A 22,353-nucleotide genomic window follows, 5' to 3' on the forward strand; every position below is an offset into this window, starting at 1 on the left:
CACTCAGAGTGGCCCTCAGGTGCCTACTCAGCAGCAATGGGTTCCCACGGGGAACCGCTTTGGTCCTCTTGAGCAGGAGGAGTCCCCTACGCCAGCCTCCACCTCCGCTTCACCCTCGACAGCCGCTCCCCCTTCAGAGTTCCCCTCCTCCTCCTCATCCTCCCCCCGCCCTATGCTCCCGTCGCCTCTCCACCTCGCCCCTCTACCTTTGTCGCCCCACCCCGCTCCTCTTCTCCTCCGCTCCCCCCAGCTCCTTCTCCCCCCCCTCCTGCTCTAGTTCCACAGTCGACTCAAGAGACTGGTCCCTCTCCGGGGCTAGGAGATCTCTTGGCAACGCCTTTGCCACGAGTCGCCTAGCGAGAGAGGGTCAGCCCTTCTTGCGGCCCCCTCTGCAGATTCAGACATCTTCCCTTGCAGCTATCCCTCGTGGTCTGACGAGCATTGACCTCCGACGCCACTCGAACTTCTTCGACTACGGGGTCACTCGCTTTCTCGGCGATTCCGCAGCAGACCATGAGGTAGCCTGCTTTAGGGTCCATGCTTTGTTCCTCGCCGCCAGGGGGACAGAGGCCTTGGACTCAGCAGTTGGTTTCTCCTTCCCCCTCTGTGGTAGGGCCGAGACAGAGTGGTCCCTCAACTCAGTGTTGGGATAGTTGCATACACAGGTTCTCGAGTTCTCTCATCACATGGGACAACTTGGAGTTACAGATTTGCTGCAGACTTTGTGGCCATTGGCCAAGTTTGCGGTGACACCCCCAGACTCAGCAGGATGTAGGCACATTGTGGTGTACTTCTTTGCTGATACGCAGTGTTTGCCTTGCTATGTATACATCCATGAGGGCTCCTGGACAGAGGAGGTTGCTTTACGCACGGCCCGCTCTGCTTGGGCTTGGGCTTGGGCTAGGCACTCACTGCAGTCTCGCCTATCTAGAGGACGCTCGGATGCAGATTACTCCCCATCCAAGCAAGCCTCGAAGATAGCCCGTCTTGCTACTGCGGCAGCCTCTGATCTCTCTCGCTCCCCATGAGGGTCGTCTCATGGAATGTGCAGGGACTAGGTGGGCCCCGGTTTCAGCGACAGCGGGGCCGATTGCGTCAGGAGCTTCAGCGTTGCCTTGTGGGCGGAGAGATTGATCTCCTTATGCTTCAGGAGCACCATCTGTGTGAGAGCCGCATTCGGCGATGACGATATGATACCTTTTGGTCAGCTGCTTTTGGACCTGGAGGCATCCAGGGTGGGGTATGTATGACTATTGCGGATTCATTGCAGCTGGCCATTGTGGGCAGAGGGATTATTGTGCTAGGCAAGGCTCAGTGGATTACTATGCAGGTTCAGGGTGGCCTTGTGGGCTTCCTGAACATCTATGCGCCCAATGTGGCGAGTGCTCGTGCAGAGTTTTGGTCACAGATTGTTGAGTCTTTGCCGCAGGCCGACCATTGGTGTGTAGGAGGGGACTTCAACATGTTGAAGGACCCTTCTGACAGGATTGGTGGCAGCCATGCTACTGTGCATGGAGTCGAGTTGGCAGCTTGGGAGAGGTTGTGTATGACTTTGAGGGTCTCGGATACATGGCAACACTCTGGTTTTGTGAGGCCCCCAGACAGTCTTACCTTCTCTAGATCGGACCGCAGAGTGGGAGGAGTGAATCTATCGCGGATAGATCGCTTCTACACTAGTGACCACTTCAGTGACTTGGGAGGATCAATGGGCATCCTGGCAGGGACCTCCTTCTCGGACCATGCACCAGTGATCCTCACAGTGACTGACAGGCAGAGGAGTGGGAGCACGATGCTCCGCATCCTAGAGAGGGTCTTGTTGGACTCAGCACTCAGAGAGAGGGTAGAGGCTCTCTGGACAGAGGGCATGGACAGACAGGATTCTCCTGCTGACAGAGTGGCCTTATGTCTAGCTCAGATTAGCCTTTTTTTTCTTCAGGAGTCTCTGGCTCGCCGGGCTGCAGCGAGAGAGGCGGAGCAGCGTCTCAGATGGGGCATTGCTTCATTACAGAGGATGTAGGAGCAGCATCCAGACAGTCCTTGGTTGGAGGAGCAGTTACAGCAGGCTCGGCAGGAGCTTGCTAGCACAGAGGAGAGGCGACATGAGTTTGCTTTCCATTGACAGGCATCTCAGTGGACTCAGGTGGGTGACAGTGACTGGTGCTTTCTTTGAGACAGTGGGACCTCGCCACTCGCATGCCAAGGTCAGTCAGTTGAGGAGGCCCGATGGGTCAGTTGCTTGTGAGCCCGAGGATATGCGTGCAGTTGCTACTGACTTCTACCGTGAGTTACTGTCTGCTGAGCCCCAGTCAGAGCGGTAAGATGCATGCAGGGAGTAGGTTTGGGCACAGATGCCATGTCTTGTGACTGAGGAGATGCGTCAGAGGCTTGAGATGCCACTTCAGCTTGAGGAGCTGCACACGGCTCTAAGAGCCCTCCCTCGTGGTAGCTGTCCAGGTGAGGATGGGCTGACTCCCAGCTTTTTCTTGGAGTATTGGGACCTTGCTTGTCCCAGATCTTTGTAGTGCCTTTCAGTACATTTTGCACACAGGAGTGATGCCTGATAGCATGAGTGAGGGCCTGATTTACCTCATTCCAAAGGAGGGTGGCTCCTTGGATGAGATTCGACAGTGGCGCCCCATCACCATCCTCAACTCAGCCTACAAAATTCTTGCCAAGGCTCTGAGTTTGAGGATTCAGCCACTTTTGGAGAGCCTTATACCTGGGACTCAGACAGGTTTTGTCAAGGAACGCAGTATCCTTGACAACATCTTCACTTTTTGGGAGGCTTCTGCCCTGGCATGGCTCTGTGGGGAGGACCTTGTGATTCTTCTTCTCGATTTTCAGAAGGCATACTACAGAGTTGACTGGGACTTTCTAGAGGGCACTCTACGCAGGACGGGCTTCTCAGATGCTTGGATCAGAGGGGTGTCAGCTTTGTACAGAGAGGCTCACAGTTAGGTGCTTTTGGCAGGAGGTAGAGGTGAGCGCTTCATGCTCACACGCTCGGTCAGACAGGGTTGTCCTCTTGCCCCCTTTCTCTTTCTGTTCTATGCTTAGGCAATGAGCAGATTTTTGGTGTCACAGCAGGTTGGTCTGCGGGGCTTAGCACTCCCTATTCGGGGAGATGAGCTACTGGACGCTGAGTTTGCCGATGACTCAGCCTTGTACTTAGAGGGCCAGGAGGCCAATCTGCACAGATGTGAGCAGGCTTAGGAGACCTTCTGTTGTGCATCGGGCGCACTGATCAACTGGAGAAAGACAGTGGCTTTCTCGGTTGGCAGTGCTCCTGTGCCAGATTGGATGCCAGGAGAGGGTTTCAGGTGGATTCCCCCAGGGACTGCAGTTCGGTACTTGGGTTGTTAGGTTGGTTTGGACTTGTCCCCCGAGCAGCAGATTGCTCCTCTTCTCCTGTCCATCAGGAGAAAGCTGTTACATTGGAGCTCAACACGACTTTCGTTGGCTGGTAGAGTAGTAGTTGCCAACCAGGTGTTGTTGGCGACTATGTGGTACATCACTTCTTGCTGGATCTTCTCGAGTTCTTGTATCAGCCAGGTAGAGAGGCTGATCAGGAACTTCCTTTGGTCAGGTCGTGACACTCAGATTGCCCGAGCCAAGGTGGCTTGGTCGCTCATCACACTTCCTTGTTCTCAGGGAGGGCTTGGGATCATTGATCCAGCACAGCAGAGCAGAGCCCTTCTTGGGAAGTTCGTAGTCAGAGGACTTCTTCCAGGAGAGGAGCCCTCGAAGGAGTTCTTGCTGCAGAGGCTTCGTGCCAGGGTGCCTCAGTCAGGAGGCCCTTGGCAACCTTCGACCAGATGGATCTTTACAGAGTTGCGCCGAGTTGGTTTGAGCAGGAGACTGGAGGACCTATTCTCTGTGAGTTTGCTTCGATCTTGGGAGCTCTTACGACGTGGCCTGGAGAAGAGACAGCCGACGTGCACGGAGGAGCGCCTACGGCAGCCCCTTGTCTGGAACCCCATGGTTAGCACTCAGAGAGGCCACTTGGTTGGTAGTCGGCCTCATGTTTCTTGGGGTCCCATGGCAACAGGTCCAGCGCGCTCTCTAGGTTACTGGCTAGAGTTCACAGGTTCGTCAGAGGAGGTGCAGGGGATGAGAGGGGTGCAGAGCATGTGTCAGGACATCTTAGAGTCAGTTCGAGCTGAGTGGCTCACGCCTCTCGAGCTAGTAGCACCCCGGTGGATGGGAGCCTTCACACGACTGGAGGTTCTCATTTCAGTCAGGGCTTGCTCAGAGTCTGTCTCAGCCCCGTTTTTCGAGCTTCAGGGTGGGGGACGAGTACAACGAGTTGCAGTAGAGGCCCCGCAGGTAGCAGAGTGCTGTTTTCAGAGGATTCGAGTAGTGGGCATCTGTGGGAGGACCTGCGTCATAGACCCTGACCCAACAGTTCTTGAGACAGGACACTGGAGGCTATGGGCTTGGGAGTGTTGTCCGCTGGCACGAGTACAGTGGGATTCTGGTGAGTGGGTATGGAGGGACCCCTTCTCTTCTGCAGACCACCCAGGAGTCCCGTTCTTTCAGTACACTGTTGGACTGGGACGTCATATATTAGCAGCACAGAGAGAGGCCCTCCCCGTTGCAGCACGTCAATGGTAGGAGGAGGGTCTCACGGTCGAGTTCTTAGCAGACTTTTGGGAGAGGTTGTGGGACTCGAGACAGCCGAGGCGAGTCACCTTGTTTCAGTGGCTGGTCGCACATAGAGCCACAGCAGTAGGGAGCTGGCTAGTGCATAGTGGTCTCTTGGCCACATGTGCAGCTTGTGACCATTTGGTGGAGAGTCAGCGTCACTGTCTTTGGGACTGTCCCTCGGCCCAGCAGGTGTGGCTACGAGTTCTTCGGCTGATGACTGCTCTCTCCACGGCTCGACAGTACACTTGGGGGGCAGCGGCTTGGTCCACCCTCACGGGCCCAACACTTCAGTTTGAGCTATCTTCCACCAGCAGGATGATAGTGATGCAGGGGGGGCGACCTACACTCCAGCCTGCTACACAGCTTACTCTATAGGAGTGGTGCAGTGAGAGAGAGGAGTGTTGGGAGCTCATCAGTGGCCTGACACTTTGGTTAATCTGGCGGGCCCGCTGTTTCCGCATCTTTGAGGCTCGCCCTGTGCCACCAGCAGAGACTGTTCGTGACTTTTGGCTAGAGGTGGTCCATACTCTCAGAGGACAGCTTGAGGGACTACAGGGCAACTCCGACCGCATGTGGGAGCGCCGCGAGGCTTTCCTTCGACTCTGGCGCCCTGGGCCTTTCTACACCATAGTCCAGGGGGTGCTCAGATGGCACTACCGTCCACGTGTGTGGCTTTTCCCTCCTCCCATCTCTTGATTTAGCCTCATTGTATATATGCTGTCTTTTCATTGGGAGAGTCTCCCCATCATGCTTGTTGTAGCCCTCTCTTGCAGAGGTGGTTGTAGCCCTATGGGCAGTTTTCATTAACTAATAGAAGGATCTTTTTCTCGGAACAAAAAAATGCTACATCTCTCTGACTGTCACAGCTTGTTCACCTTACTGTTTTTACAAAACATTGAGCGTGCCATGGTTCTAAACATTCACAGCGAGATCTCACATTCAAGCTTGAAGAGGAGCCAATGCTTGATGTCAAGGTTCATAGAAATCTGTTTTCACTTTTTCACCTGATGATGACAAATTGATCTGTTTCTGAGTAGCGACGAAGCCTGAACTTTGTTCGCGCGTTCGCTGCTGCTGTCCCCCCCCCCCCCCCCCCCCCCCCCCCCCCCCCCCCCCCCCCCCCCCCAGCGCTGCCTGCCCCTGCCCTGCCCTCGCTGCCCCCGCCCGCCGCTACTGCCCACCGCCCACGCCCTGCCCTCGCTGCCCTCGCTGCCTGCCCACCGCCCACGCCCACGCCCACCCCTGTCGCCCCCACCTGCAGCTGCCAACGCTCCCGCCTTAGCCGCCCCTGCCCGCTGGCCCCCCCGCCCGCTCTCTTTCCTCCCAATAGTTCTCTGCAAGTCGGCTCCTTCAGCACCGGTCTCCTCTGGGGTAGTGTTCTGCGCGCCTATTTGCAAAGTCCTCTCGTCGCACTCTTCTCACGCCACAGCAGTAGACACAGATGGAGGCTCCAGCTTCGCCACAGAGGGACTTGCCCGAAGCCCCCTTGCCCGACCCCGCTGAGCCCACCATTCGACTTGCTCTTTCGCCGGAGCAAGCGAGCCTTGCCGCAGAGGTAGAGCGATTGCAGGCGACTTCGGTCATCTGCAAGATTCTCGGCACCCGACCTAGCAGAGGAGAGCTGCGAGACCTTCTCGAGGCCTGCCTTCTCGCAGAGGTGGGCAAGATCTTGGATGTCCAGATTCTCGGACGGGGTTACTATCAGATCGAGTTTGAGACCTCCGAGATGGCGTCCAAGGTCATAGCCATGAGTCCACTGACCATCCGAGCAACACGTGCCCACTTTCGACAGTGGAGACAGTTTTGACCCGGTTTCGGATGTTCTAGTAGAGGAGGCAGACATCCCCATCTCGGTCTGCTTTTCAGGTTTACGGAGGGGGTACTTACCACTTCTATCCAGGATCGGCTCAACCATTGGGACTGTCCTGGAGACACCTCGCACGGCAGCATCAGTAGCTGCCAAGGCGGCTGGTATCCCCTCAGTTCGAGTTTTGGTCAGAGACACCCACACGCTCTCGAAGATTATCCCTTTGCCTCGGGTGAGTGGGGGTTGGTTTAGACAGAGTGTGGAGTACTTGGCCTCCCGAACCAGTGCTTCATTTGTCGACAAATGGGCCATGTAGCGAAGGCCTGTCCATGGAGGAGGCCTCGACCTGCACCACAGCCTCAGCCCCAGCCTGCCAGGGCTGACCCACAGCCACAGGCAGCGACACAGCGCACACATGCAGAGCCACCCCTTGAGCGTGGGGCTCCAGCGGAGGAGGGGTGGCAGCAGGCCCGTGGTAGACGACGCCAGGGGCCACAGCGTCAGCCTTGCACTCAGAGTGGCCCTCAGACGCCTACTCAGCAGCAGTGGGTTCCCACGGGGAACCGCTTTAGTCCTCTTGAGCAGGAGGTCCCTGCTCCAGCCCCCACCCCAGCTTCACCCTCGACATCCTCTCCCCCCCCCAGAGTTCCCCCCCTCTTCCTCATCCTCCCCCCCGCCTTCTGCTCCCGTCGCCTCTCCACCTCGCCCCTCTACCTCTGTCGCCCCCTCCCGCCCCTCTTCTCCACCACTTCCCCCAGCTTCTTCTCCCCCCCCTCCTACTCCAGTTCCACAGTCGACCCAGGGGGCAGGTCCCTCTCCGGCGGCTAGGAGATCTCTTGGCAACGCCTTTGCCACGAGTCGCCTAGCGAGAGAGGGTCAGCCTTTCTTACGGCCCCCTCTGTAGATACAGACATCTTCCCTTGCAGCTATCCCTCGTGGTCTGATGAGCATTGACATCCGGCGCCGCTGGGACTTCTTTGACTATTGCTTCACTTGTTTTCTCGGCGATCCCTCTGTAGACCATGAGGCAGCTTGCTTCAGGGTCCATGGTTTGTTCCTTGCTGCTAGGGGGACTGAGGCCTTGGACTCAGAAGTTGGTTTCTCCTTCCCTTCTGCGGCAGGGCCGAGACAGAGTGGACCCTCGACTCAATGTTGGGATGGTTGCATACACAGGTCCTAGAGTTCTCTCACCACATGGGAGAACTTGGAGTTACAGACATGCTGCACAATGCAGACATTATGGCCATTGGCCAAGTTTGCGGTGACACCCCCAGACTCAGCAGGATGTAGGCACATTGTGGTGTACTTCTTTGCTGATACGCAGTGTTTGCCATGCTATGTATACATTCATGAGGACTCTTGGATAGAGGAGGTTGCTTTACGCACGGCCCGCTCTGCTTGGGCTTGGGCTAGGCACTCACTGCAGTCACGCCTATCTAAAGGACGCTCGGATGCGGACTACTCCCCATCCAAGCAAGCCTCGAAGATAGCCCGTCTAGTTGCTACGGCAGCATCTGTTCTCTCGCTCCCCATGAGGATCGTTTCATGGAACGTGCAGGGACTAGGTGGGTCCCAGTTTCAGCGACAGTGGGGCCGATTACGTCAGGAGCTTCAACATTGCCTTGTGGGAGGAGAGATTGATCTCCTTATGCTTCAGGAGCACCATCTGTGTGAGAGCCGCATTCGGCGATGACGATATGATACCTTTTGGTCAGCTGCTTTTGGACTTGGAGGCATCCAGGGTGGGGTATGTATGACTATTGCGGATTCATTGCAGCAGGCCATTGTGGGCAGAGGGATTATTGTGCCAGGCAGGGCTCAGTGGATTACTATGCAGGTTCAGGGTGGCCTTGTGGGCTTCCTGAACATCTATGCGCCCAATGTGGCGAGTGCTCGTGCAGAGTTTTGGTCACAGATTGTTGAGTCTTTGCCGCAGGCCGACCATTGGTGTGTAGGAGGGGACTTCAATATGTTGAAGGACCCTTCTGACAGGATTGGTGGCAGCCATGCTACTGTGCATGGAGTCGAGTTGGCAGCTTGGGAGAGGTTGTGTATGACTTTGAGGGTCTCGGATACATGGCAGCACTCTGGTTTTGTGAGGCCCCCAGATAGTCTTACCTTCTCTAGATCGGACCGCAGAGTGGGAGGAGTGAATTTATCGCGGATAGATCGCTTCTACACTAGTGACCACTTCAGTGACTTGGGAGGATCAATGGGCATCCTGGCAGGGACCTCCTTCTCGGACCATGCACCAGTGATCCTCACAGTGACTGACAGGCAGAGGAGTGGGAGCACGATGCTCCGCATCCTAGAGAGGGTCTTGTTGGACTCAGCACTCAGAGAGAGGGTAGAGGCTCTCTGGACAGAGGGCATGGACAGACAGGATTCTCCTGCTGACAGAGTGGCCTCATGCCTAGCTCAGATTAGCCTTTTTTTTCTTCAGGAGTCTCTGGCTCGCCGGGCTGCAGCGAGAGAGGCGGAGCAGCGTCTCAGATGGGGCATTGCTTCATTACAGAGGATGTAGGAGCAGCATCCAGACAGTCCTTGGTTGGAGGAGCAGTTACAGCAGGCTCGGCAGGAGCTTGCTAGCACAGAGGAGAGGCGACATGAGTTTGCTTTCCACTGACAGGCATCTCAGTGGACTCAGGTGGGTGACAGAGTGACTGGTGCTTTCTTTGAGACAGTGGGACCTCGCCACTCGCATGCCAAGGTCAGTCAGTTGAGGAGGCCCGATGGGTCAGTTGCTTGTGAGCCCGAGGATATGCGTGCAGTTGCTACTGACTTCTACCGTGAGTTACTGTCTGCTGAGCCCCAGTCAGAGCAGTAGGATGCATGCAGGGAGTAGGTTTGGGCACAGATGCCATGTCTTGTGACTGAGGAGATGCGTCAGAGGCTTGAGATGCCGCTTCAGCTTGAGGAGCTGCACACGGCTCTTAGGGCCCTCCCCCGTGGTAGCTGTCGAGGTGAGGATGCGTTGACTCCCAACTTTTTCTTGGAGTACTGGGACCTGCTTGGCCAATATCTCTGTAGTGCTTTTCAGTATATTTTGCACACAGGAGTGATGCGTGAGAGTATGAGTAAGGGCCTGATCTACCTCATTCCCAATGAGGGTGGCCAGTGGCGCCCCATCACCATCCTTAACTCAGCCTACAAAATTCTTGCCAAGGCTCTGAGTTTGAGGATTCAACCACTTTTAGAGAGCCTTATACATGGAACTCAGACAGGTTTTGTCAGGGAACGCAGTATCCTTGACAACATCTTTACTTTCTGGGAGGCTTCTGCCCTGGCACGGCTTCGTGGTGAGGACCTCGTGATTCTTCTTCTCGATTTTGAGAAGGCATACGACAGAGTTGACTGGGACTTTCTAGAGGGCACTCTACGCAGGATGGGCTTCTCAGATGGTTGGATCAGAGGGGTGTCAGCCTTGTACAGACAGGCTCACAGTGAGGTACTTTTGGCAGGATGTAGAGGTGATCGCTTCATGCTTACACGCTCGGTTAGACAGGGCTGTCCCCTTGCCCCCTTGCTGTTTCTGTTCTATGCAGAGGCGATGAGCAGATTTTTGGTGTCACAGCAGGTTGGTCTACGTGGCTTAGCACTCCCTATTCGGGGAGATGAGCTACTGGACGCTAAGTTTGCCGATGACTCAGCCTTGTACTTAGATGGCCAGAAGGCCAATCTTCACAGATGTGAGTAGGCTTTGGAGACCTTCTGTTGTGCATCCGGCGCACCGATCAATTGGAGAAAGACAGTGGCTTTCTTGGTTGGTAGTGCTCCTGTGCCAGATTGGATGCCAGGAGAGGGATTCAGGTGGATTCCCCCAGGGATTGCAGTTCGGTACTTGGGTTGTCAGGTGTGTTTGGACTTGTCTCCCGAGCAGCAGATTGCTCTCCTTCTGCTGTCTATCAAGAGAAAGTTGTTACATTGGAGCTGAGCACGACTTTCTCTGGCTGACAGAGTAGTAGTTGCCAACCAGGTGTTGTTGGCGACTATGTGGTACATCACTTCATGCTGGATGTTCTCGAGTTCTTGTATCAGCCAGGTAGAGAGGCTGATCAGGAACTTCCTTTGGTCAGGACGTGACACTCAGATAGCCAGAGCCAAGGTGGCTTGGCAGGTCATCACGCTTCCTTGTTCTCAGGGTGGGCTTGGGATCATTGATCCAACATAGCAGAGCAGAGCCCTTCTTGGGAAGTTCGTAGTCAGAGGACTTCTTCCAGGTGAGGAGCCTTGGAAGGAGTTCTTGTTGCAGAGGCTTCGTGCTAGGGTGCCACAATCTGGAGGCCCTTGGCAACCTTCGACCAGATGGATCTTTACAGAGATGCTCAGAGTTGGTTTGAGCAGGAGACTGGAGGACCGCTTCGCTGTGAGGTTGCTTCGATCTTGGGAGCTCTTACGGCGTGGCCTGGAGCAGAGATAGTCGACGTGCATGGAGGAGCGCCTACGGCAGCCCCTCGTCTGGAACCCCATGGTTAGCACTCAGAGAGGCCACTTGGTTGGTAGTCGGCCTCATGTTTCTTGGGGTCCCATGGCAGCAAGTCAAGCGCGCTCTCTTGGGGACTGGCTAGAGTTCACAGGTTTGTCAGAGGAGGTGCAGGGGTTCCAGCTACAGGGCATGAGAGGGGTGTAGAGCATGTGTCAGGACATCTCAGAGTCAGTTCCAGGTGAGTGGCTCACACCTCTCGAGTCAGTAGCACCCCGGTGGATGGGAGCCTTCACACGACTGGAGGTTCTCATCTCAGTTAGGGCCTGCTCAGAGACTATCCCAGCCCTGTTCTTTGAGCTTCAGGGTGGGGGACGACTACAGCTAGTTGCAGTAGAGGCCCCGCAGGTAGCAGAGTGCTGTTTTTAGAGGAGCCGAGTAGTGGGCATCTGTGGGAGGACTTGCGTCATAGACCCTGACCAAGCAGCTCTTGAGATTGGACACTGGAGGCTATGGGCTTGGGAGTGTTGTCCTCTGGCAGTACAGTGGGATCCTGGTGAGTGGCTATGGAGGGACCCCTTCTCTTCTGCAGACCACCCAGGAGTCCCTTTCTTTCAGTACATTGTTCGGGTGTGACGTCATATATTAGCAGCACAGAGAGAGGCCCGCCCCGCTGCAGCACGTCATTGGCAGGAGGAGGGTCTCACAGTCGAGTTCTTGGCAGCCTTTTGGGAGAGGTGGTGGGACTTTAGACAGCCGAGGCGCGTCACTTTGTTTCAGTGGCTGGTCGCACACAGAGCTCTCGGCCGCATGTGCAGCCTGTGACCATTTGGTGGAGAGTCAACGTCACTGTCTTTGGGACTCTCCCTCGGCCCAGCAGGTGTGGCTACGAAGAACAGCAGGTGTGGCTACGAGTTCTTCGGCTAATGCCTACTCTCTCCACGGCTCGACAGTACACTTGGGGGGCAGCGGCTTGGTCCACTCGCACGGGCCCGGCACTTCAGTTTGAGCTATCTTCCACCAGCAAGATGATAGTGATGCAGGGGGGGCGACCTACACTCCAGCCTGCTACAGAGCTTACTCCACAGGAGTGGTGCAGTGAGAGAGGAGTGTTGGGAGCTCATCAGTGGCCTGACACTTTGGTTCATTTGGCGGGCCCGCTGTTTCCGCATCTCTGAGGCTCGCCCTGTGCCACCAGCAGAGACTGTTCGTGACTTTTGGCTAGAGCTGATCCATACTCTCAGAGGACAGCTTGAGGGACTACAGGGCAGCTCCGACCGCATGCGGGAGCGCCACGAGGCTTTCCTTCGACTCTGGCGCCCTGGGCCTTTCTACACCATTGTCTAGGGTGTGCTCAGATGGCACTACCGTCCACCTGTGTGGCTCTTCCCTCCTCCCATCTCTTGATTTAGGCTCATTGTGTATATGCTGTTTTTTCATTGGGAGAGTCTCCCCATCACGTTTGTTGTAGCCCTCTCTTGCAGAGGTGGTTGTAGCCCTCTGGGCAGGTTTCATTGACTAATAGAAGGATCTTTTTCTCGGGAAAAAAAAAATTGATCTGTTTCTTGCAGTATGTAGATTGCTGGTGAAGACTCTTGTAGTGTTAGAATATAACAATACACAGTGACTTTTGTTTAACATTTCTCTGCACACTCATTGACCCTCATACTTGTGTAACCACTTGTACATGTTTGTGGGGAAAATATTTAGCTGCCTTTTGTTTCAAACTATAGAAAGTACATCAATGGGCAAGCTTAACATTTGGGAGGAATATGCAAGAAAAATACAAGGACGGTTGGAAGCAAGTTTGCATTTGTTGCATTGACAGCGATTTTGCACTTGCACATAAGTACTTCTATATCTTGCAATTGAATGAATAGTGATGAATTGCTCATGCATTGTGTACTGTCAGATATACCTTGATGGGCCAAGGCCATGTGGAGGCCCCTCCATGGTAGAGGGTTATTTTCCACCTCCTTATTATGAATGGTATTTACCCAATCGGGTAAGAGCTCTCCTATTTGCTTTGCTGCTGAAATTGTGTCAAGGCTCTAGAGAATGTGCTTTAGACATAACTCATCATTATCACTGTCAAAAATGGTTCAGTCCAACTTTTTGTACAAAGCTTCGTTTCTTGGCTCTCTTCACGAAAGTTTCTGGCAGTCTTATATTGCATCTCCCAAATGATTGGCAGCGCAGGATTATACAGAGTTGGTGGGGCTTGATTCCTGCTTAGATTTCCTTTGCAAGTACATTGAGGAGCATGGGCCTTTTGATGGTTTTATGGGTTTTTCTCAGGTCTCTCTCTCTCTCTCTCTCTCTCTCTCTCTCTCTCTCTCATTGGAATTAAGGAGCTGCATACTGAGTACAGATAGACCTCTAGGGATGCTTGTATGGGCCCACCACCAAGAGGAAGTACAAGGCTATGAGGGAAACCACTGCGCAAGAGCTATACGTACATCAAAGTAGTATGTATGAAGAGTGTAAATGAACCTCTGGGGATGTGTGGAGTGCCAAGGAATGTGCCCCTGATCCGTACTGAAAGAGACTGACGAGCGAGTCCACTGAGAAAGATCTACGATGCTCTCCTACTGCCCTAGAAGAGGCGGCTGATGTATGCCAATAGGTGTGGAGTAACTCTAACCATATCGAAACGGAGTCGGAAATAGAACGCTGTTCTGGAATGGGGTGTAACCGGAACGGTGTTCCAGAACGGGGGGGAATGGGGCGGAACGTGAGGCGGAACGGCAAAAATAGGCATTTGGAAGCAGATTTGGGGCTGTTTGGGGGACATATTTGGGGTAGTTTGCGGGCAGATTTGGGAACAGTTTTAGGAGTTGATATGGGACTAAGCTGAATGGAGGTAATTCAATCCTTACTTTAGTCAACCGTTCTGGCCCCCCTCCTCCTCCCCGTTCCTGTCCCGTTCCAGCCCCTCCCGTTCATGTCCCCCGTTCCCGTTCCGGGTAACTTTGTATCTTAACGACGGTATCAGATATTGAGGAAGGAGATGAAACTCAAAATATGTGTGCATCTAAGAATTCCAAGTGATTCCACAAAGTAATATTGCATATCATGACAAAGACAATTCTCTGTTCGTGGGGATCAAAATTGTGTATTGTAGAGGGCAGCATGGCCAATGTGCCCCGTTTATAACTCAAGTATGTGAGCAGGAAAACTGGATTTCTTATTCCCAGTAGGAAAACAGGAAAAAAGCAGGAAAGGCAGCACGGTCAATGTGCGATAACTAGCAGGAAAGGTGGAGAAAATCCAGTCTTGCATATATTTCTTCAGCCCCGTAGGGCAATATGTAAGGAGAGGATCCACCACAGCAGCACCACACCAGCCACACCACTGCCACCGATTACCTAACAAGAGAATAAAGCAGAAATCATGGAAGACATACACAATCCCCACCCACATGCAGAACACACTGGCAAAAATGCAATGAATAAGAAAACACATATGAAGCAAAATTACACACACCAGAAAACAAGCAAAAAAACACTCTGTAGGAAAACCAAAAACAACCAAGAACAGAAACATTGAGGTGTATAGTTATTTCCACAGGAGGGCAAGGGGAGGGGGATGGAAGAGGGTCTGCAGCCGCAGCCAACAAAGCTGGGGCGAAAAACAATTGAGAGGCATTGGCGACAAGAGCTCGCAAGGCAGCAGCAAACATGGAACAAACGTCGAGCTGAACATAGAGAAGAGTCTGCATGGCTCAGGGATGAAATTGTTAGGGCAGCATGTTGTGTACGGGTCCCTCCCTCTCTCTCTCAACTGTTGTGCACATATTTCAAGAATGGTGGGGCATGGGATTCAAGCAAGGACTTGTGTTGAAGAGCATGCTCAATACAAAGTTCTCCATGACACAGAAGATATCCATCTTTCAATGTGTAGCTTGGAACGGAGAATCTAGCCATCAATTGTTCAAAGGTATTTGCAAACTGGGTATCCGAGGGATATAGATCTTTCAAGGCATCAAGCTCTGGATGAGTAGCAATGGCGACCAAAGGTCGTCGTGAAAGAGCATCTGCAACTTTATTGTTTTTGCCTTTGACAGAGTTAATTTGAAAGTGGAAAAGGGATTAGAAATTTGCACGTCCCATTTGCTTATGGAGATTTTGATTCGATCCATAAAGATATGGAGGCTCTGATGATCGGTCTGAACAACAAACTCGGCTCTAATGAGGTAATGTTTCCAAGATACTAGAGCATGCAACACAACAAGCAATTCCTTTTCATAAACGTTATCAAAATTTTCCTCAGGGCGTAGGCACTGACTCTCGTAGGCCTACAGAAATTGCGTACGATCCTCTCGTAGGCTCAAGGCTGATTGTAAAGGGCACAAAGAAAGGGAAATGACGTGGCATCGTACGGAATCCTCCGGAAATTGTGCCAACGTCACCATGAAACGCGTTTTGATAGGTAAGGACAGGTGAAATGTTTCGGGCCTTGAAACGTTTCGCTCACCAAGTGAAACACAAGCCATTTCACTAACAACAAGTTACCATGGTTTTAGTTTCAAAGTTGCTAAACGTACATTTCGGTCTCACGTTTCACTTTGCTCTCATTTTGGATTGAAACGTTTCGTGGTGAAACGCCGCGTTTCAGGGTGAAATATTTCGGCCTTGAAACGTTTCGCGGTTACGTTGAATTGCGCTGACAGAAATTGCATCAACTGCTTTTTTCCTACGCAATTTGAGAAGAGAGAGAGAGAGAGTTTGCTTTATTTTCCTAAAGCTCAGGAGAGCTTGAGAGAGAAAAGAGATTTTGCTTTTATTTTAGGCTTTTGGATCTGAAGCTTTTGGGGCTCTGCTTTTGGCAACCCTTGTAATCAATAAATAAGTGGTGAGGGCTCACACTCTGCAGAGCATCTGGACGCAGAGTCTGAGAATGAAACCCTAACCACTCTCTTGTATTTTGAATTGATGAATACATAAAGAAATACCGAAAGGGGCGCCTGTCTTTGGGGCCAATATCTCTAGGCACGGAACTCTGTCGGGTTAGTGCAAATCTGTTGTGAACTGTGAACTGTTTTGAAGTGGTTATTTGGTGCTGTTGTGATTGATTCTTGACTTGGACTCTCCAAGTCTGTTACAGTGGTATCAGAGCACGGACGATTTCTCTTCTACAGGAAATCCGATCCCCAATTTTTTTTTCCGCGGCACCTATGGCTTTACGCAAGGATCAGTCGACTCCCTCTGCATCCGGAGATGCGGGCAAGGATCACAACGAAGATTCCGACAAAGAGTATGGCCAGCCTCGGCCTACTCAGGCGGAGCAACGAGAGATGAAGCGTCGTCAATTGATCGGCGATGCAACAAAGATGATGCTCAGTTTTGCGAAGGACCCGAAATTGGCAAAATATATGAGTGAGACTTCTTTTCAGGAAATGCATGCGCAGTGGCAGAAAACCACACCACCACCCCCGAAACCCGCTTTCAAGAAACCTTCTGATCACAAGCATTATTCAGAGAAGGAATTAGAAGAGGTGGTTGATGTATCATGCACGGATTGCTCAGCTTTTTGACGTGCAGAAGAAAGCCAAAAAGCACGGCAAAAAGCAGAAGCAAGGCACTGACTTCCCGGGTTATTTGGGTCGTCAATCGACATTTGACAAAGCAAAGAAATAGAAGAAGCGTGTTCGATTTGAAAAAGTACCCAGTCCTTCTTCTTCTTTTTGTGACAGTTCTTCTAGCTCTTCAGATTCGAGTGAAGAAGACAGAAAAGGTAAAAAGCGAAGCAAGAAACAACGCTTTGGAAAGGGTAAGGAAAAGGCAAAGAAGTCTAAACCTCGCCGAGTGAGTGACAGTTCTATAGAGAACTCGTCTACAAACAGTTCAGACTCCGATGACGGAAAATTTTATGCGAACAAGAAGAACTTTTATAAAGCCAACTAGTATGACTTTCTGGAAGATAAAAGCAAGAAAGTCCGAGAGTTTAAGGAAAGTGGACAGTCGATCAAATTTGACACTTTTTCAGGATACAAAGATGCTTCGAAGGCTTTGTCTTTTATACAACAGTTTGACATCGCTTTCGCGGGAGGACGCTACTCAGAGCACTCCAAGATTCGGAGAGCTGCCTCTTATTTTAAGGGGAATGCTCAAACTTGGTGGTCCACGCTTCTTTTAAACAAGATTGCGCCAGTTAAATGGCTGAAATTTAAGAAGCTTTTCATTTCTTCTTGGTTGACTCAAGAGTATGAACACGATACGAGCTGCTTGGAACCATCTTCGGATGACCAAGAGAGATACAGTAGATGCTTATTGCGAGATATTCTGGAGCTCTTTTCTACCCGTCTCTTCATTCAAGAAGATCTCGTTCAGAGAACAGATTGAGCGGTTTACCTTGGGTCTTCCGAGATCACTGCTTAGAACAGAAGTCAGCTTCTATTCAAGAGTTGATGCGTCATGCGAAGCGAGGTTTTGCCATTCACTCTGGCAGTCTGACCTACCCCACCGATGAGGTCATGACACAACGAGCCTAACAGACTTCAGCGAATGAAAGTAGAAAGAGAAAGAGCAACCTAGAAAAGAAGGATGCACGACCCAAGCTTTACTCCTGAGGAGAGAGCTTGCTTTATCAGAGAGGGGAAGTGCTTTGGATGCGGGGGACATGGACATATCTCCGCGAAGTGCCCTAACAAGGCACCGAATGAACAAGACGAAGAAAGGCCAGAAAGTTCTAAAGCAGCTGAGAGATGTGGCAGGAAAAGCAGATAAAAAGCAGAACTGGTACCACATGGCGTGGGACCTGAACCGAATCAAATGAATGAAAGCACAAACTTTGCCGTTTTTGGGGCAAAGTGAAGGATCTGGAAGCTCTTTTGGAGGAGCCAAGGCTAACTTCTTTTCACTTGGAATTGGCGGCTCGATTTGGAACTACGCCCGACAGGCTGAGGCCACAGGCGGAGGTAGTTCTAATGGCACCCGGACGGGATGTTGCCATTACACCGAGCATTGGCAAACGTCGTTTGCAATGACAAGGGTGTTTAGGGCACACAAGTGACGTTCTACTCGAAATCCCTTGGTACCACAAGAACTACGCCGTGGTTGACTATCGGGCCGAGAAAGCGACTTTGACAAAAGAAGGGCTCAGAGATTGTACTTGATGAACTTCAGTTTCTTTACTCATTTTTTTGGGAGAGAACTAAACGATGGATAAAGGTCGAATATGTTTTGACCTGAACAAAAGAACGCCAATATTTTTCTCCACACTCATGCCGATTGCTTTTTAGAGGGCTTGAGGATCATACCATTGATCTGATACCTGGAAGCACGCCACCGAACCGGCCACCTTACCGTGTGAACCGAGCACAGAATGAAGAGATTATGAACCGAGTGAAAGACCTCTTGGAAAAGGGTCTTGTCCAGCCTAGTACTTCACCGTATTGCTCTCCAATGTTGTTGGTTTTGAAGAAAGATGGATCTTGGAGAATGTGCATCAATTATAGAGCTCTCAAAAAAATCACCATCAACAACAAATTTCCGATTCCTAGGATCGATGATATACTCGACAGATTACAGGGATCCTCGTGCTTTAGCGGGATTGATCTGAAGAGTGGATATCATCAGATTAGGATCACGTCGGGAGACGTCTACAAGACAGCTTTTCGGACGACTTTTGGGTTATTTGAGTTTTTGGTGATGCCTTTTGACTTAACCAATGCTGCTGCGACATTTAACCAAATGATGGACAGGATTTTTCGAGAGTACAGGCTATTTGTTGACACTTTCTTTTATGACATCATTGTTTTCTCCAAGAATGAGGCGGAACACAGAGATCATCTGCTTCAGGTCTTTTAGGCATTACGAGATCACAAGTTAGTGATTAATGCAAAGAAAAGTGAAATTTTCCTACCAGAGATACACTTTTTGGGACACATTGTCTCAGCAGCAGGAGTGCAAATGGATCCGGCCAAGATAGAGACTATCCGTGATTGGCCCGATTTGAAGAATGTCCATGAAGTTAGAAGCTTCTTGGGACTGTGTTCGTACTACAGGCGGTTCATTCAAAATTTTGCAGAGGTTGCTTCCCCTTTGCATATCTTGACACAGAAAGGAGTCCCTTTCTCGTGGGGATCCACAGAGGTGACTGCCTTTCAGACATTTGAAAGAGAAATTGACTACGGGACCAGTTTTGACTTTGCCGGACTTGCAGAAGTCATTTTGATGCTTGTGGTCGTAGTCTGGGTGCGGTCTTAATGCAAGAAGGCCATGTCATTGCTTACGAGAGCCGATTGTTCTCAAGGCCGGAGATGATAGCACAGATTTATGAGAAAGAGCTTTTGGCGGTTATCCACGCTCTTAGTCAGTGGCGGCATTACCTACTCGGAGCGGATTTTACTGTCTTTACAGACCATCAGAGTTTGCGCTACTTCTTGTCATAAAAGTAGTTTTCGAAAAAGTAGATGCGGTGGGCGAACATCTTGTCACAGTTTCACTTCCAGATTGTCCATGTATAGGGACAGAAGAATGTGGTGGCAGATGCTTTGTCTCGGAAGCCGTTGGTTCTGGCTATTTCCGCGATACATCATAGGAGCTTCGAGGATATGGTCGACTAGTATGCCACAGATATAGATTTTGCAGACGTTTTCACATGGATACGGGATGGGGAGACAACAGCGGGATATTCCATTCGGGATGGCTACTTGATGAGAAAAACCATGTTGTGCTTTACACAGCCGTTGAGGGAAAAGGTTATGACTGAATGCCACTGCCCACCTTTTACGGGTCACCGTTGTATTGCTACCACCATGAAAGGGGTAGAGAGATACTTCTTTTGGCCGAGACTCAAAAAGGATGTGGAAGAGTTTGTGCGCAGTTGCTTAGTATGCCAGAAGGTCAAGTTTGACAGGAATAAAGCACAGGGATTGTTACAGCCTTTACCCATACCCACCCGCACTTGGGAAAGTATTGTAATGGATTTTATTTTTAATCTCCCGAGAACACAGAGTGGTCACGATGGTATCTGGACTATTATTGACAGATTTAGCCAACAGGCTCATTTCATTTCAATGAAGAAAACAGTCAAGCCGGATCACTTAGCGAGACTGTTTGTGGCCCAGATTTTCAGATTACATGGCATGCCTGAGACGATTGTCTCTGACAGGGACCCCAGATTTACGAGTTTGTTTTGGAAGGCAATTTGGGAGAACATTGGCACGCTGTTGCAGTTCTTGTCATTGTTCCACTCGCAGACTGATGGGCAATCTGAGATTGCCAATTCAGTGGTTCTAGATTTATTGAAGTCTTATATCTCGGATCAGAAGACTCAATGGGAAAAGTACCTACCTTTGGTGGAATTTGCCTACAATAACATGATACACTCTTCGACGGGGAAGGCGCCATTTGAGATTGTTGAAGGTGCTAAGAAGGTTCCACCCTTCCTAAGCACGAAAGATAAGATTTTTGAAGCGGATGAATATACGCGAGACTTAGATACGGCTTTTGCCAAGGTTCGCGAGACTTTGCAAAAATCTCAAGAACGACAGAAAAAGGCAGCGGATCGCGATCGTCGCGACTTGAAATTGAAGGAGGATGATTGGGTGCTCTTACGTTTTGAAAAGGCACGCCTGAGAAAGAAAAAGGGAAAGGAGAGGCTTTTTCCAAAGCTTAGTATGCGATACTATGGACCTTTCCAGATCACTGAAAAGATAAATGATGTCTCTTTCCGACTGAAACTGCCTGATACTTGGAGGATTCACAATGCATTTTATGTGAGTCTCTTGAAACCTTTTAAAGGTGATGTGCCTGATGATGGGGAGCTTGATGAGCAACCCGAAGTGGAAGAAAACGAGGAGATCCTTGTTCCTGAACAAGTTTTGGCACATAAGGATACGAAGAAAGGTAAAGTCCGAAGGCGGTTCTCGGTTAAGTTCAAGAACTATCCTGCATTTGATGTGAAGTGGATGGAGGAGGAGGATCTAGCAGATACTCCTCGGACTGTGAAACTTTACCTCAATGCTTTTGGTTTAGCATAGTCTACTCCAAATGGAACCCAGAATTCAGCTTGGCCGGAGATTTGGTGCAGTGGGATGCACAAGAGGGGAGTCACTCCGCTCCTTTGTCAACAGATGCCTTGATTTAGATACTAGAGTCACTGATGTGTCTTTGAGCTTCAGGGATACTGAAAGCTGACAGTATTCTGCTGTATGACTTTATGAAATGGAATTCTTGATTATGATACTGATTTGTTCTTGACTTCTTTAAGTGCAGGAACTGATAGACGAAATAACTGCAGCATTTTGGTCTGATTGATCTCGAATAGACATGGTTGCGATAGGGGTTAGTCAATCGGACATCGATGAGGTCCCGATTGGATCTAGATGCGATTGCTAGCTACATTGCCGATAAATCATGGTCTAATATCCGAATGAATGTTGAATGTCATGTGATGTCCTGTAATGTCTAGTGATGTCCTGTGATGTGACTGTCGATTGGTACATGTGCTAGATGTGTGTTCCTAGTGCGTAGGTATTAACAATCAGTGTCTGCTAAGACGGTTTATGGCTTCTGTCTGTTTTGCAGGCGTAATCGAGGGCGATTACAATGCTTTCAAGAGGGGGGTATGTCACAGTGTCTGCTCGGGAGCCGAGCTGTTGAAAACCCTAATATTACAAACCCTAACGCTAAAACCTGCAAACCCTAAAGTCTGCCAAAAACCCTAACCCTAGCCCTAACCCTAACCCTAAAAACTGCCATAAACCCTAACCCTAACCCTAGCAGCATGTTGAGATTCCGTGAAATGCGCTCGCATGATGACGTGGCACCGTACGGAATTCTCCAGAAATTGCGCTGGTAGAAATTGCGTCAACTGCTTTTTTCTACGCAATTTGAGAAGAGAGAGAGAGAGTTTGCTTTATTTTCCTAAAGCTCAAGAGAGCTTGAGAGAGGAAAGAGATTTTGCTTTTATTTTAGTCTTTTGGATTTGAAGCTTTTGGGGCTTTGCTTTTGGCAACCCTTGTAATCAATAAATAAGGGGCGAGGGCTCACAGTCTGCTGTGCATATGGACGTAGAGTCTGAGAGTGAAACCCTAACCACTCTCTTGTATTTAGAACTGATTAATACATAAAGAAATACCGAAAGGGGCGCCTGTCTTTGGGGCCAATATCTCTAGGCACTCATCTCCGCTGGGCCAGTGCAAATCTATTGTGAACTGTGAATTGTTTTGAAGTGGTTATTTGGTGTTGTTGTGATTGATTCTTGACTTGGAGTGTCCAAGTCTGTTACACACAACAGAGGCAAGAAGAAGGCAAAGAAGAGTCGATCCCATGGAAGATCCAGAATGTACTTCGACGGTTCAGACGAGGATTCCTCCTCGTCGGACAATTCAGAGACTGATGATCCGATGTTTGCAAAGAGGAAGCAGTTATACAGAGCCAATCGGTATGATTTTCTCGAGGATAGGAAGAAGAAACCCAAAGATTTTAAGGAGGGAGGGCAAACAGTAAAGTTTGACACTTTTTCT

General features: G+C 50.7%; 1 protein-coding gene across 4 annotated transcripts in view; it reads left to right on the forward strand.

The window, feature by feature from the left end:
- LOC147463473 (uncharacterized) overlaps positions 1–22,353 on the forward strand; it is a 126,744-nt gene that overhangs the window by 37,749 nt on the left and 66,642 nt on the right. For all 4 annotated transcript variants that reach the window (XM_086489067.1, XM_086489043.1, XM_086489062.1 and 1 more), the window contains exons 2-3: positions 12,790–12,882; positions 13,077–13,175. In XM_086489067.1, coding sequence (XP_086345193.1) covers positions 12,790–12,882; positions 13,077–13,175 — 192 coding nt within the window. The remainder of the gene's footprint in view (positions 1–12,789; positions 12,883–13,076; positions 13,176–22,353) is intronic.

This window comes from Adiantum capillus-veneris, chromosome 2 (assembly GCF_014529385.1).
Source record: "Adiantum capillus-veneris isolate H3 chromosome 2, ASM1452938v2, whole genome shotgun sequence".
NCBI lineage: Eukaryota > Viridiplantae > Streptophyta > Polypodiopsida > Polypodiales > Pteridaceae > Adiantum > Adiantum capillus-veneris.